This window comes from Oncorhynchus nerka, linkage group LG23 (assembly GCF_034236695.1).
Source record: "Oncorhynchus nerka isolate Pitt River linkage group LG23, Oner_Uvic_2.0, whole genome shotgun sequence".
Lineage (NCBI taxonomy): Eukaryota > Metazoa > Chordata > Actinopteri > Salmoniformes > Salmonidae > Oncorhynchus > Oncorhynchus nerka.
The window spans coordinates 35178663-35193122 of NC_088418.1; the positions used below are offsets into that span (position 1 = coordinate 35178663).

The 14460-nt window shown below is 40.7% G+C and overlaps 1 protein-coding gene across 1 annotated transcript in view; it reads right to left on the reverse strand.

Annotated features, from left to right (window-relative positions):
• LOC115106754 (actin-binding LIM protein 1-like) overlaps window positions 1-14460 on the reverse strand; it is a 115429-nt gene that overhangs the window by 42417 nt on the left and 58552 nt on the right. The window contains exons 6-12 of the mRNA XM_065008067.1: window positions 7965-8052; window positions 7687-7751; window positions 5471-5548; window positions 4401-4559; window positions 3956-4000; window positions 3773-3805; window positions 3509-3635 (exon numbers count right to left, since the gene is read on the reverse strand). Of these exons, the coding sequence (XP_064864139.1) occupies window positions 3509-3635; window positions 3773-3805; window positions 3956-4000; window positions 4401-4559; window positions 5471-5548; window positions 7687-7751; window positions 7965-8052 (595 nt within the window). The remainder of the gene's footprint in view (window positions 1-3508; window positions 3636-3772; window positions 3806-3955; window positions 4001-4400; window positions 4560-5470; window positions 5549-7686; window positions 7752-7964; window positions 8053-14460) is intronic.

Below are 14460 nucleotides of genomic sequence, written 5' to 3' on the forward strand. Positions count from 1 at the left end.
TTGAACTGGACTGTGTGTTCACAGGCAGTAGCAACAGTGTGACTTTAGATAATAAGAAAGCATTTGCCAAAAGCCACAAAATACATGTACTACCCTTGTTAGAACCAAGTATTTAGTTTATTTGTTATAATTAATTGGTAATGTATAAGTTAATAGGTTGGTTTACTTTTAAGTTTAAGTTTTGATCAATGAGGTCTCTTGTTAATAAGCTGTGGCCAATGGGAGTGGACCTGGTTAACGGAGGGCCTGGGAAAAAAGAGAGGGAGGGAGACGTTGAGAAAAGGATGGGCATTACATTATGACCGTTGGTGAAGAAAAATGATAAAAGAAGACAATAAAAATAGAACAAAACCCATACCTGCCGAGTTTTGAAGGGAAATACTGAATTTATTTTAAAGAGGGTTGTTATAATTTTTGTTAAGAAAGACTTAGTAAAGACTGAAGCTACCGTCTCATCGTGGAGGTATTTGGCAGCCTTGAGTTTAGCCTAGCGTTGTGTGACACCGAGAGAGAATTGCTAGGGAAAGATTAACAAGTTCATGTTCCCATGGGATATCAGTTACTGCGAAGGAGTACTGTCTACATTGATAGCTGTGCTTGCTGTGGATCTTGTGAGGAAACCTTCATGGAACTGCCATACTTCGCTGAGGGAAGAGTAGTGAGTAACCACAGCGGTTGCTTTGGGACTTTATGTGCGTCGTCATTTTTTTTTAGCTCCAATGCGGAAATGGGTTGTGCACGACTCATTGGCGTTTATTATTTGTATTTATTTTGATGTGGTGCTTTGAAAATGTAATAATACACATCTTGAACCTTATGTATGTTGCCTTGGTGCAGTCATTTCCTGTTTAAATGTCTTTTAATGCATGGGAAAGCATATCCTTATACAATAACAAAAATCTATAGTCATTCTATCTGAAGTTAATACCCTAAGTTGTCATCACCCTAGATAGTTTACAATAGGGATTCTTATTGGAGATGTCCTTCTCACCTAACATCCCGTGCGGTTGAGATATTCTATGTAAGGTAACATTGTGAGAGTCAAATTCGAGCCTGGTGAGAGGGTTACATACATATTTGCAGAAATCCATGTGTAAATACCACAGGAGTCCTCTTACATTTGGAAACTTTACAGTCCTATTGATCAAACAACCACAAACAGGTAGGCTATCTATCTCTGTTACCTATGCACATCAACAACAACAAGATCAACAACTAATGCTAGCAAGAGTGAGATTCGCTCAAATCCAACAAGGGAACAGTAGATAAACCCTCTCAAACCTTTTCGGCATGCAGGCCGATAAATGATGGGAAAAGCAGCCTGCTCGCCTTTCTGCAGCTTGCCTGCCAATGCATGCTTGTCCCAACCCACATTTTGACAACTAGGTGGGAAATTTCCTGCCCGCCCATTTGAATAATGCCAAATACATTTGACTGACAACTAAGAGATATGCTAACTGTGGATAACAGTTGTTCAAGTTCAGCATAGCTACCTATAGCAAGTGATTCACATTTCTTGTTAGCTAACCAAATGACACCTGCATCTCAAGCTGTAGCCAACAAAAAACTATATGGGGTGGGCACTCACCCACTCGTCCAATGACATGACATCCTCCCAGCAGCTAGCTAGCTAACATCAGGCTCCGTGTTTTCAGCTTGCTAAATAAAAGCTATCCTATTAGCCACATTATGACTGGCTTGTGATCATTGCAACAAAGCCTCCTTCACTCATGCCGCCAAACTTACCCTAGTAAAACTGACTATCCTACCGATCCTCGACTTCGGCGATGTCATCTACAAAATAGCTTCCAATACTCTACTCAGCAAACTGGATGCAGTCTATCACAGTGCCATCCATTTTGTTACCAAAGCCCCTTATACCACCCACCACTGCGACCTGTATGCTCTAGTCGGCTGGCCCTTGCTACATATTCGTCGCCAGACCCACTGGCTCCATGTAATCTATAAATCTATGCTAGGTAAAGCTCCGCCTTATCTCAGCTCACTGGTCACAATAACAACACCCACCCATAGCAAGCGCTCCAGCAGGTATATCTCACTGGTCATCCTCAAAGCCAACACCTCCTTTGGCCACCTTTCCTTCCAGTTCTCTGCTGCCAGTGACTGGAACAAATTGCAAAAATCGCTGAAGCTGGAGACTTATATTTCCCTCACTAACTTTAAACATCAGCTATCTGAGCAGCTAACCGATCTCTGCAGCTGTACATAGTCCATCTGGAAATATCTCACCCAATCTACCTACCTCATCCCCATATTGTTTTTTATTTACTTTTCTGCTATTTTGCAGACCAGTATCTCTACTTGCCCATCATCATCTGCTCATTTATCACTCCAGTGTTAATCTGCTAAATTGTAATTATTCCGCTACTATGGCCTATTTATTGCCTACCTCCTCACGCCATTTGCACACGCTGTATATAGACTTACTTTTTTCCTATTGTGTTATTGACTGTACGCTTGTTTATTCCATGTGTAACTCTGTGTTGTTGTTTGCGTTGCACTGCTTTGCTTGGCCAGGTCGCAGTTGTAAATGAGAACTTGTTCTCATCTAGTTTACCTGGTTAAATAAAGGTGAAATAAAAAAATTGCCCTTGCTAGTTTGATTGTATTGACATTCCCAGTCTTCTTTACATTTGTCAGATTTTGTCCAAAATATTGAGTCATTGAAACTGAAACAGTGTATCCCGAATGGCTAGAGGCAGCAAACAATGTACCAGGACAGCTGTCATTTATAACCTGATAGCAATATTTGTTGGACTACCAAGAAAAGTATTGGTGAATAATATGAATCATGCATTGAACTGCATCCATCTATTCTGCCAACATGCATTACTCTACGTCATGGATTTTCTTGTCAAATATAATCTATTTTTAAAACTTCTTATAAAGTTGTTTTTTTAACATAAACTGGGGATTTTATATTTTTGACTGACGTTATGATTGTCTGTTTGTTTCAAATCTGCAAAGGAGTTAATACACTCAGTTCCACTTCAATAATAAATATTTAATTATTAGATTATACACCATGTTATAGCATTTATAATGGTAGGCTGTCATTGTAAAAAAGAATTTGTTCTTAAATGACTTGTCTAGTTAAATAAAGGTTAAATAAAATACAAATAATACAAATAAATATAATGGCTTATTCATGACAGTTATTATAAAGTGTTATCAGAGTGGTCAGTGAAGAGTAAAGATATAGGAGGACAGCAACAGAGCAGCTGCAGTGGGGAGTTAAGATTAAGGTGGGGTTAAGAAAGAGTGACAGGCATGAATGATTCTCCTGTGAGATGTGAACAAGTGGTATTATGTTCTTGTTAAAATAGTCAAGGAAGAGTGTTGAGGCAGTGCCTACTGTACATCTCAGACTATTTTAAATTATTTTCAAATTACTTTTCTGTGTAACCTGTAAAGACTAACAATACAAACCATACATGCATGCATGCGCGCACGCACACAAAGATGCGTTCGCACACACACCTCTCACCTGGTCTGTGAAAATGCTGTGGTGAGCGTGACAACGGGGTGTAACTATGACGATTGTAGACAGGTGAGCCGATGGAGCCCTGACTGGTAGACCTCTGAAGGATGCGTTCTCTTATGTCATAGCAGCTCTACAGGGACAACACAGTTACATCACCTGTCAATCACTATCAACCCATAGTCAAGAGCTTCCTTTCTTTGTAATTCGATCTGAACGTTTGCAGTTAAACATGTACAGTGTATTACTGTGTAATGCAGTACCACCTACAGCGGATGGTGTAGGTGACATGTTTCTTGAGGACTGAAAGAGAAAAAAAATGGTGTCTTTTTTTCAAGCTAACTTAGCTAAGAATCCTGACCGTACTGTAAGCAAAGAAACACCATACAATATACTTTAAGCACACACCAACACTATGTTATCATCAATGAGAATAGTTGGTGGCTGTCTTACCTTGTCATCTGGCATGGGGGAACGCTCCCTTCTCGCAGTATGGAGCTGTAGACACAGAAAAATTACTGAGCACTCTCGTGTCAATAATAGGTTTCCTTTATAAGGGTGAGTTTGCCATGAACCTGAGTGTGACAATAACACTACACTTTGGATCCTTGAAAAAGTGCTGTATAATTATAATGTATTATTATTACTAAATACGAAATGTATACAAAGTGTTTGCCTTTTTATATTTATTGCCTGACACATGACTCTCTGGGGGTGAGAGATGGAGAAAATGGATATGATTTAGGATAATATAATTTATGCATCACAGCTGTTTCTCTCAAACCAATACTTACCTGGCACAGCTTGCAACTTCAGAATGAGGGCTTGTTCATTTCAACATGATGCGTCACACACGCACAAGCACATACACGGTCATGCATGGTTGCATGCTAATTACCTCTCCCACACTCTCCTTCCTCTCCTCCCTCTCGTCAAGGGACAAGGTGTACAAAGGCTCGTAGGTAATCAGATCAGGGCGGTCTATATCATAAATTGCTTTGACTTTGGGAATGGCGGCTAGGTCCCTGTATTCAAGGATCTCATTGTCTACTTTTGCCTAGGGACACAGACAGACAGATAGACAGATCAATACATACAGAGACAGAGCGAGAGAGGTTATACATGACTAAAAGCACACATCTACTAGCCAGTATTAGGGCAGCTAAAAAGTTCCTCTATAGACCCTGACCACTGGGGTTGCAATAAAACAACAACCCCAGTTGTCAGTGTCTACAAAGGAACTATAAGAGAGTCTGATAAGCATAGGGCTCCTTCCACTTTAGATGTAAGGCTGAACAGAAAATGTATGTATCGGTAAGAATAAGGTCTACGACTATGTTTTTCAATCATACTGCTCGCGAGTGTCTGCGTGGCCAGGTGCTAAAATAGAACTTGGTTCTATTTATGACACTCGACGCGCTGCAAGTCCTGCCTCTCCCATCTCCTACCCACGTGCCATATCCTCATTGATTTTTAGGAGCATATACCCATGTGGGTGATTGCAAGATGAACTGAGGTTGACATTCCAGTCGGTTGCACCTTTTAAAGTCCAAAGAAGAAGAAGAAGCCTGAAGGAGGAGCAATTACTATTCTGTGGATTAGTCTGTGCTTTTCTGGTAAAATAACAACCCAATGTTTATATCCCAGGACAAATTAGCTAGCAACAACAAGCTAACTAGCTAAATTGCCATAAATGTTTATTGCTTTTCAACCTGTCCCCAAATTAATATTATTGGTTCAGTTTGTTTTAATAATTCAACCTGCGTGTCCTGATGGTGTCTGGTGTGGGGGGACAAAAACAACATGCGTGCAATGCTACACGCGATCTGGTCAGCATGTTAGACAAAGTTTACACATGGAATGACAATTTATCTTAAGCTTCCCTAGGGATGTGGCCTATAAAAAATATAAGCAGTACATCCAGCCCAGTATGTGTGTGAGTGTAGTTGTATGGTAGACAGAACTCACATATATGGTATGACCTGGTGAGCCATGTATGCTTGAACCAGGTCTGGAACAGATACTCTCAGATGATGACCTTGAAGGCTGCAAGAGGAGAACAGAAAAGGAAGTCAAGACAACATCCCAACAACCTCTTGATGAGTTTTATAGGTGTTGGATCAAAGTTGCTACAGTATTGTGTTCGCCTCAATTTGCAAATGAGGAATGAAATTTGTCACTCAATCACTAATTCATCAAAAGGAGGGGGAAATAAGAATTCATCAGGCCATCATTTTAAAGAACTTGTTCTTAATGAACTCGCCTGGATAAATAAAGGTTCAAGAAAGAAAATACAGTTTAAAAACTTTGTTTTTGAAATTCCACCACATTGTAACATGACAAGTAGATTAAATCTTTAAATAAAATACAAACACATTATCTTGCAATGATGTCATTAATTTGCCTCTTGCAAAGTGAATGAGGGTATTTGCATTGTGACTTAGTAATATCCTTAACACTGTAAATACCACATGCATTCCCATGGGAAATGCACTTCAGATGGAAACAACAGTCCTGAAGTCATGTATTGATTGACATGAATCATGTTTTCACAACCACATGGTTACTATAAATGGAGGCTTTGTAAAGAGTTTTAGGGTGAAATCAACCATCACTATATATCGTTTGATATGTATCTTCATGGCTCAAATTACAGGGGTGGCTGGGTGCCCCCATAACAAATCGGGTATCCTCAAGAGACATTGGGCATCCCCAAAGTTAATGTATAATTTGAACCATTTTTATGTCGACTTCTCAAATATTTCCTTGTCTTTAGCCTTTACTCTTTCCACATGAGTGTGTCTGAGAGAGGGGCTGTCCTGTGCCTCCTCTCCAACGTGACTTAGATGGAGCCCATTCAGCGGTCCAAGTCACAGCTCACCAGGGATGGGGTCAATTCCATTTCAATTCAATCAATTACGGAAATAAACTGACATTTGAATTCCAATTTAAAAAAATATCAATGCTTTTCAATTGGAATTTCAGTTCATTCAATACCTCATGAATTCACTGAAATTAAATGTAATTGACCCCAAACCTGCAGCTCACACGCACACAACCACTACAGAGTGAGGGACACACACTACATACAGAGGTAGACATAAGACGGACAAAGATTAAAGGGGAGGTGTCTGTAGGTGTCTGTGCAGCCTAGAAATACATTTTAGCCGCCTAAAAACCAGTAACACAGACACAGCCAGTCTCAGTTTGCTCCTTACCCCTTCCTTTTAGCCCCAACTCTTTGATTTTTGCAGATCTGAGAGGTCTGGGTAGGTACAGGCCGTGTAGTGGTGGAGCTTCCACCATACTCTTCTGTAGGGCTGCATCACCACCTGTTACGGAAACTGCATCACCATCAACCCCATGGCTCTCCAGAGGGTGGTGCATCACCGGGGGCACACTGCCTGCCGTCCAGGACATTTACAACACTCAGTGTTGAAGGAAGGCCAATAAGAACTTTATTAAAGACCTCAGGCACCCAAGCCACGGTCTGTTCACCCTGCTACCATCTAGCAGGCAGAGACGGTACAGGCGCATCAGCCGGGACAGAGACTGAGAAACAGCTTTTATGACCAGGCCATCAGACCATTGAACAACCATCACTAGCCGGCTACCTGTCTGGTACTCAGTCCTGCACACTGAGACTAATGCCCCATGTATAAAGTCATTGAATGCTGGTCACCTCATTCATCTAATATACTGTTGTTTACTCACTCTGTCTGTATATACTGTATTCTCGACATAGCTCATCCTAAATATAGTGTACCAACTACTGTACATACCATTATCTTTTCAAAATTATATATTGTCTATAGCCACCACGTATTTACAGTATATTCTCAAACATGCTCACTCTAATATATCTACTTTGGATTGTTATTTCTTGATTTTCTGTTTAGATTTTTTTTTTTGTATTTGTGCATATACGAGACATTCTACTGTACTATTGGAGCTAGTAACATAAGCATTTCGTTGGACCTGCTATAAGACCTACAAATCTGTGTAAGCGACCAATCAACTTTGTTTTGATTTATTACTTACACATCTGCACACATCGAAGGTTTAAGTCCAATGGGAAGGGTTATTGGGAGCAAATTGGGACTGGCTGACAACAGAAGAGACACTTGAACAATGCAAACAAGGTCAAGGTACAAGAGGTCATTCATGTCTAGATAGATTCCTACCTGTTCCCTCTGTTGCTCCTCTGTTCTGGTTGTGTTCTTACAGCCAGGGTGCCACACGGTTGATCCTGTGGAACAGAACAGAGACAGATGGTCTTAGAGAACAAAGACATCCAAACCTAACCTGATCCCAGATATGTTTGAGCTATCTTGCCAACATGTATGTTCAAACATAAAAGTTGGCTATACAGCAGATCTGGGACCAGCCTAAACTAACCCAGCTATACTGTAATAACCCTTAAAATGCTTCAATCATAATGTCAGCCCATTTAGCTACTTACCTTGCAGGTACATCTCTTCTCCTTCTGTGAACATCTGGTTGCACCTGCTGCATCGTGCACAGCTGGGATGGTAGTGTTTGTCCCCTGCCTGGAAACAACACACACACACAAAACACACACAGATATCATTAAGGACTGGAATATATGATCCACCTGAGGCCATGCAGACTCACTATTCCATCCAGGGCATGGTTTAGTGTAATGTCCAGTGTATGTACATTTCTTCGCAAGAGCAGTCAAGAGACATTTACATTACATCAATGTAGTATACAAACTGTAAACAGTTAACTGATTAAATCAACCTTTCATTCACCCATTAATCCAGGCACACTACCAAGGGTTCACTGTCTAGCATGATCATTCAACCTGCCTTCAAATATAGGAGCGGTCTTCCCTTTGTACAGTACTTAAGTCAAAAGTATCCTCCCCTGAAACTGCATAATGAGGTGCTTTGCATACACAGCAACATTTCACTAATGCATTTAGGAACGGGACACTGACCAGAAGAGATAAATACCCAAATGGAGCAGCAAACAGCCTTTACCAACCACCCTTCCCACTCACCAGCACTCTAACAGACAAGTGTCACGGATATGGGGCTATGGCCTGGGAAATGTGTCTTTAACCATCCCTGTTGGATCAAGACCACCTTCCACATACACACACACACACAAACCGCACTAATCAACACTCTAGTATCGATGTGTTTACACAAAATTAATCTTTAGCAGAATTGTGAAATGCTCTTATGTAATCTCCTGATAAATATTCTGCACACACACTCTGTAATGGCCAAATCCCTTGGGAATGGAAGAGTAGCAATGGCTCCATTTCATCAGTGTATCCAGAATTGAACAAAGCAGCATATCTGTCTGCCTCAATGTAAGTGACACAAATCCTTCTGCTTGCCCACTCTCTCATCTGCTGCTGTTATTCCTCTCTGTCTCTCTCTCCCACTCCTCTCTCTCTTTCCTGCCATAGTAGGTGTCAGCGTGTCTGCAGACAGAGATGCAATCAGACTATGAGTTATGGGAAATCAAATATTTGGATAATGTCATTGCCTTCCAGGCTTACAGTAATCGTGTCATAAGGCTTCTCTTGGTGATAGATAATAGGAAAATGTCTCATCCCTCTGTGTAGCCAGTGGATAAACAAGGCTAAAGCACTCATAACCCATTAGTGAGGTCCCATACCCAGTAACACTCATTGGCCTGAATGGCATATTGTCTGCAGCAGCTAAGGCCATTCTCAGAGCACAATGTAATCGTGATAATAAAATGACTCCTTAAAAATTACATGTCACCTGTTGCTAAAGAGGATCTGAAAACTTAGAAAACCATTGGCTGCAAATGGAGGGTCTAATATACCCCATGAATACTCTCTCATTTACTGTATTGTCAAAACAACTCTGATTTTCAGGGTCACTTCCCTTCAGGTAAAAGTAGGTATTGGAAAAATAGTAAAGGATACACAGAGAGAACAGAACATACTGAAATGTATATCAAACAATAAGACCAGACTAATGCCCCAAATAATAATTCAAAAATAAAGAAAACAATATTCAGAATGCAATTTACTTTAAAATATCTATGTACAGATAATCAAAAACGACATAGTTCACTCACCACACAAATAATGAAATACAATAGAATCTGGAAATAAGTTACTGAACACAAAATCATATACAGTTGAAGTCGGAAGTTTAAAACTCGTTTTTCAACCACTCCACAAATTTCTTGTTAACAAACTATAATTTTGGCAAGTCGGTTAGGACATCTACTTTGTGCATGACACAAGTCATTTTTCCAACAATTGTTTACAGACAGATTATTTCACTTATAATTCACTGTATCACAATTCACATGGGTCAGAAGTTCACACACTAAGTTGACTGCACCTTTAATTAAACAGCTTGGAAAATTCCAGAAAATGATATCATGGTTTTAGAAGCTTCTGATAGGCTAATTGACATCATTTGAGATGTACCTAAGGATGTATTTCAAGGCCTACCTTCAAACTCAGTGCCTCTTTGCTTGACATCATGGGAAAATCAAAAGAAATCAGCCAAGACCTCAGATAAAAATTTGTAGACCACCACAAGTCTGGCTCATTCTTGGGAGGTACAAAAGTATCTATATCCACAGTAAAACGAGTCCTATATTGCCATAACCTGAAAGGTCGCTCAACAAGGAAGAAGCCACTGCTCCAAAACCGCCACAACTGCACATGGGGACAAAGGTCGTACGTTTTGGAGAAATGTCCTCTGGTTTGATGAAACAAAAATAGGACTGTTTGGCCCTAATCACCATCGTTATGTTTGGTGGAAAAAGGGGTAGTTTGCAAGCCGAAGAACATCATCCCAACCGTGAAGCACGGGGGTGGCAGCATCATGTTGTGTGGGTGCTTTGCTGCAGGAGGGAATGGTGCAAGTCATAAAATAGATGGCATCATGAGGTAGGAAAATTATGTGGATATATTGAAGCAACATCTCAAGACATCAGTCAGGAAGTTAAAGCTTGGTCGCAAATGGGTCTTCCAAATGGACAATGACCTTAAGCATACTTCCAAAGTTGTGGCAAATTAAGGACAACAAAGTCAAGGTAATGGAGGGTCCATCACAAAGCACTGACCACAATCCTATAGAAAATGTGTGGGTAGAACTGAAAAAGCGTGTGCGAGCAAGGAGGCCTACAAACCTGACCCAGTTATACCAGCTCTGTCAGGAGGAATCGGCCAAAATTCACCCAACTTATTGTGGTAATTTTTACTAGGATTACATGTCAGGAATTGTGAAAAAACTGAGTTTAAATGTATTTGGCTAAGGTGTATGTAAACTTCTGACTTCAACTGTATAAACATGTATTTTGGACACACCTACTCATTCCATGATTTTTCTAAGTGTTTTACTATTTTTTACATTGTAGAATAATAGTGAAGACATCAAAACTATGAAATAACACATATGGAATCATGTAGTAGCCAAAAAAGTGTTATTATATATTATATTATATATTCAAGATTCTTCAAAGTAGCCACCCTTTGCCTTCATGACAGCTATGCACACTTGGCATTCTCTCAACCAGTTTCATGAGGTAGTCACCTGGAATGCATTTCAATTAACAGGTATGCCTTGTTAAAAGTTAATTTGTGGAATTTTTTTCCTTCTTAATGCGTTTGAGCCAATCAGTTGTGTTGTGACAAGGTAGGGTTGGCATACAGAAGATAGCCCTATTTGGTAAAAGACCAAGTCCATATTATTGCAAGAACAGCTCAAATAAGCAAAGAGAAATTACAGTCCATCATTAAGTTAGGACATGAAGGTCAGTCAATACGGAAAACTTCAAGAACTTTGAAAGTTTCTTCAAGTGCAGTCGCAAAAACCACCAAGCCTTATACCGAAACTTGTTCCCAGAAGGACCGCCACAGGAAAGGAAGACCCAGAGTTACCTCTGCTGCAGGGGATAAGTTCATTAGAGTTAACTGCACCTCAGTTTGTTGCCCAAATAAATGCTTCACAGAGTTAAAGTAACAGACTACGTGAATCAGGCCTTCATGATCGAATTGCTGCAAAGAAACCACTACTAAAGGACACCAATAAGAAGAGACTTGCTTGGGCCACCTCTTATTTTTCTCTGCGCACTCCTGAGAGGATTCTCTTGGTAAGAGCTCTATGTTAGAGTGTATAAGCACAGATGTACAGTATACCCAGATATCAATAGCATAGAGAACCTTGCTAGCTAGCCTCTCTATCTGGGTGCTCTGCTGTCACCCCCACTCGGTTTGGCATGTGGCATCTTGTTCGGGTTTGTCCTTCGTTTAATTACTTGTGACAGTGTACCAACCTGGGTGATACTCGTATTGCGGTGCTGAGGGTTGGTTCTAGTTGTCTTTGTTTGTCCACCGGGTACTATCCCGGTTTTTGTTAAGCCCTCGGGCTCCACGCCTACCCTTGCCAAGATCGAGATGCTTTGTATGTTTCCCTCGTGCGGACTTGCAGCTCTCCCCGGTGATGCAAGGCGCACCACGTTTATCTCCATGGTGAACAAGCTATGCAAAGTAACTAACTTAATGAGAGTTGACCATTGCAGGACTAAGTACTAAGTTGCTAAACATACTTCCCTTACATCCTGCCAACTTGAACCCCAACAAATAAGCAAGAATAAGCTTATACGTGGCGTGAGTTTACAGCCGACCCACACTTGTAAAGCTAGGACTAAGCTATAAACAAGTGCGAGTTCCCGTGCTCTCCCCTCACTGTCAGGCAGTTCACACTCCATTTACATCTCCTATACTTCAGATAGTGCATGACTCAAGGCAGATACTGTAGGTACGTAGTAATCTTGAGTATTATACAGTATTGCACAGTGTGTACTATAGACATAGTATATTACACTCTTGGCTTAACATTTCCAACTTTGGATGACTCGCGGAGAGCGGTATAAAGCAAACAGATACAAACATCCATTGAAGTATAGTCAATGTGTTGACAGAGATGGATCATTTTTACATACGGTAGCCAGGGAGAGGTGAGGAGGGTAATGTGATTAGTCTAGATCACTTGTCTCCAACCTTTTCTTAGTCAAGATCATTTTCACAATCAAAAAGCAAGCCGAGACCTAGCGTTCAGATAATTTATTAAAACATTATTTTTTTTATTTTTTACATTAACCTAATAAAAACTTATGTAGGAATGAGGTTTGTGCAGTAGCCCTAATGCATTATCACAGCATATTGGCTATATGCCTGGCCTTTCAAAACTCTAGCTTTGATAACAAAATGTATCAGATGGTGTAGCACTTTCGAGGCACAGCTAAGCATACATTTGAATAATTTGCAAATAATTATCTTTTTTATTTTACTGGACTGGTGGTACCTGCATCTGATGGTCATGGTGCTTTCATGGTGCTGGGAACTCTGGGAAAAAGGTCAAATCATGAAGTCAGTGATCTTCAGGTCGGAAAGTCGGACTTCTAGAAAGATGCCAGAGTATCCGACTTGGAATTCCGAGTCGGATGACCCTTCAAAACGTTTTTTTCCAGTCAGATCATTTTTTCCCCCCAGTGTTCCAGGTTGTCTTGAACGCATTAAAGTTGGAAGTCGGAGATTTCTGAGTTCCCAGTTGTTTTGAACACGGCATTACTCTCAGCAGAGGGAGGGAGAGAGCAGCAGAGGATCTGCCTCTCAGCTTCCCTGCTCTCTCCTTTCTTTCCTCCGTTGAGACTGACCAGAGAGGGGACACCATCTTCCTCCTGATGCACAAATTCAGATTGTTCCTAACACCAGGTTAAGTGAAATATTCCTCTTAATTCAAATAGACATGACGAGCTGCTAATAATAATAAAAACACAGGTCTATCGATACACTTGGCTAATCATTCATTGCAGCTGCAGCGCGAGTGGAAGTAGGGAGGAGTGTGTTTTATGTTTTATGATTAAAGCTATCCGATTGGCCAGAGCATTAAGCACACTCGATATAGCCACAGATCTCCCCGTCTGCCGGGTAGCTGATGTGTCTTTTCAGACAAATTAAACGGTTTAAAATGGGAACACTTTGCCTACCCGGTTGCCTTGTCTTCTGAATCAAGTGCACCTACCGCAAACAGTTAAATTCAATTTTATTTTAAAGGAATGAAAGCCTTATTGTTAGCTTTTCTACAGAAATGTTTGGTGATCGTCTAGGAATGCCTTGACTGGTCTAGATAGAACACCATTTCTTAATCCTGGTCCTGGGCACCCAAAGGGGGGCACATTTGTTTTTTTTGCCATAGCACTACAATGCCGATTTCAATGATCAACTTATTATCATGTGTTGATGATTTGAATCAGGTGTGTAGTGCTAATGCAAAAACAATATATCTTCCTCCACTGTCCCACACTGGGCACAAACCAGTTATCCTCTGCTCGCAAACACACAACTGTCCTCCTTGACAACGTACCAACAGTTTGAGCCACAAATTGGATGGCTTCATCCGCAACATTTCAAGCTAGCTGCGGAGTGAGCTTACAGCACATTCTTAACACTGTTACAAGTTTGTATGTGATCACGTATTAGTGTAAGTCTGCGATTCCTCTCGTGACCCATCTGCCCTCAGCACTACTCATTGATGTAACCTCTCTCGTAGACCACGGTACTGTACTTGTACTCTTGCCTTCTTTCCCTTTGGACCTATTCATCCAAGACAGGCCTCTCCAGAGGAAAACTGAGGGGGGAGAGAGAGATAGATTGACATTAGAGGGTGACCGATTAGATCAGCATGGACAATTAATTAGGGCCGATTTCAAGTTTTCATAACAATCGGTAATCTGCATTTTTGGACGCCGATTATGGCCTATTACATTACACTCCACGAGGAGACGAGGAAACTCCAGTTTGGGCCACCTGGCTCTTTGCGAACTGTGTGAAGACCATTTCTTCCTAACAAAGACCAGAATTTTACATAATTATGACATAACATTGAAGGTTGTACAATGTAACAGCAATATTTAGACTTATGAAT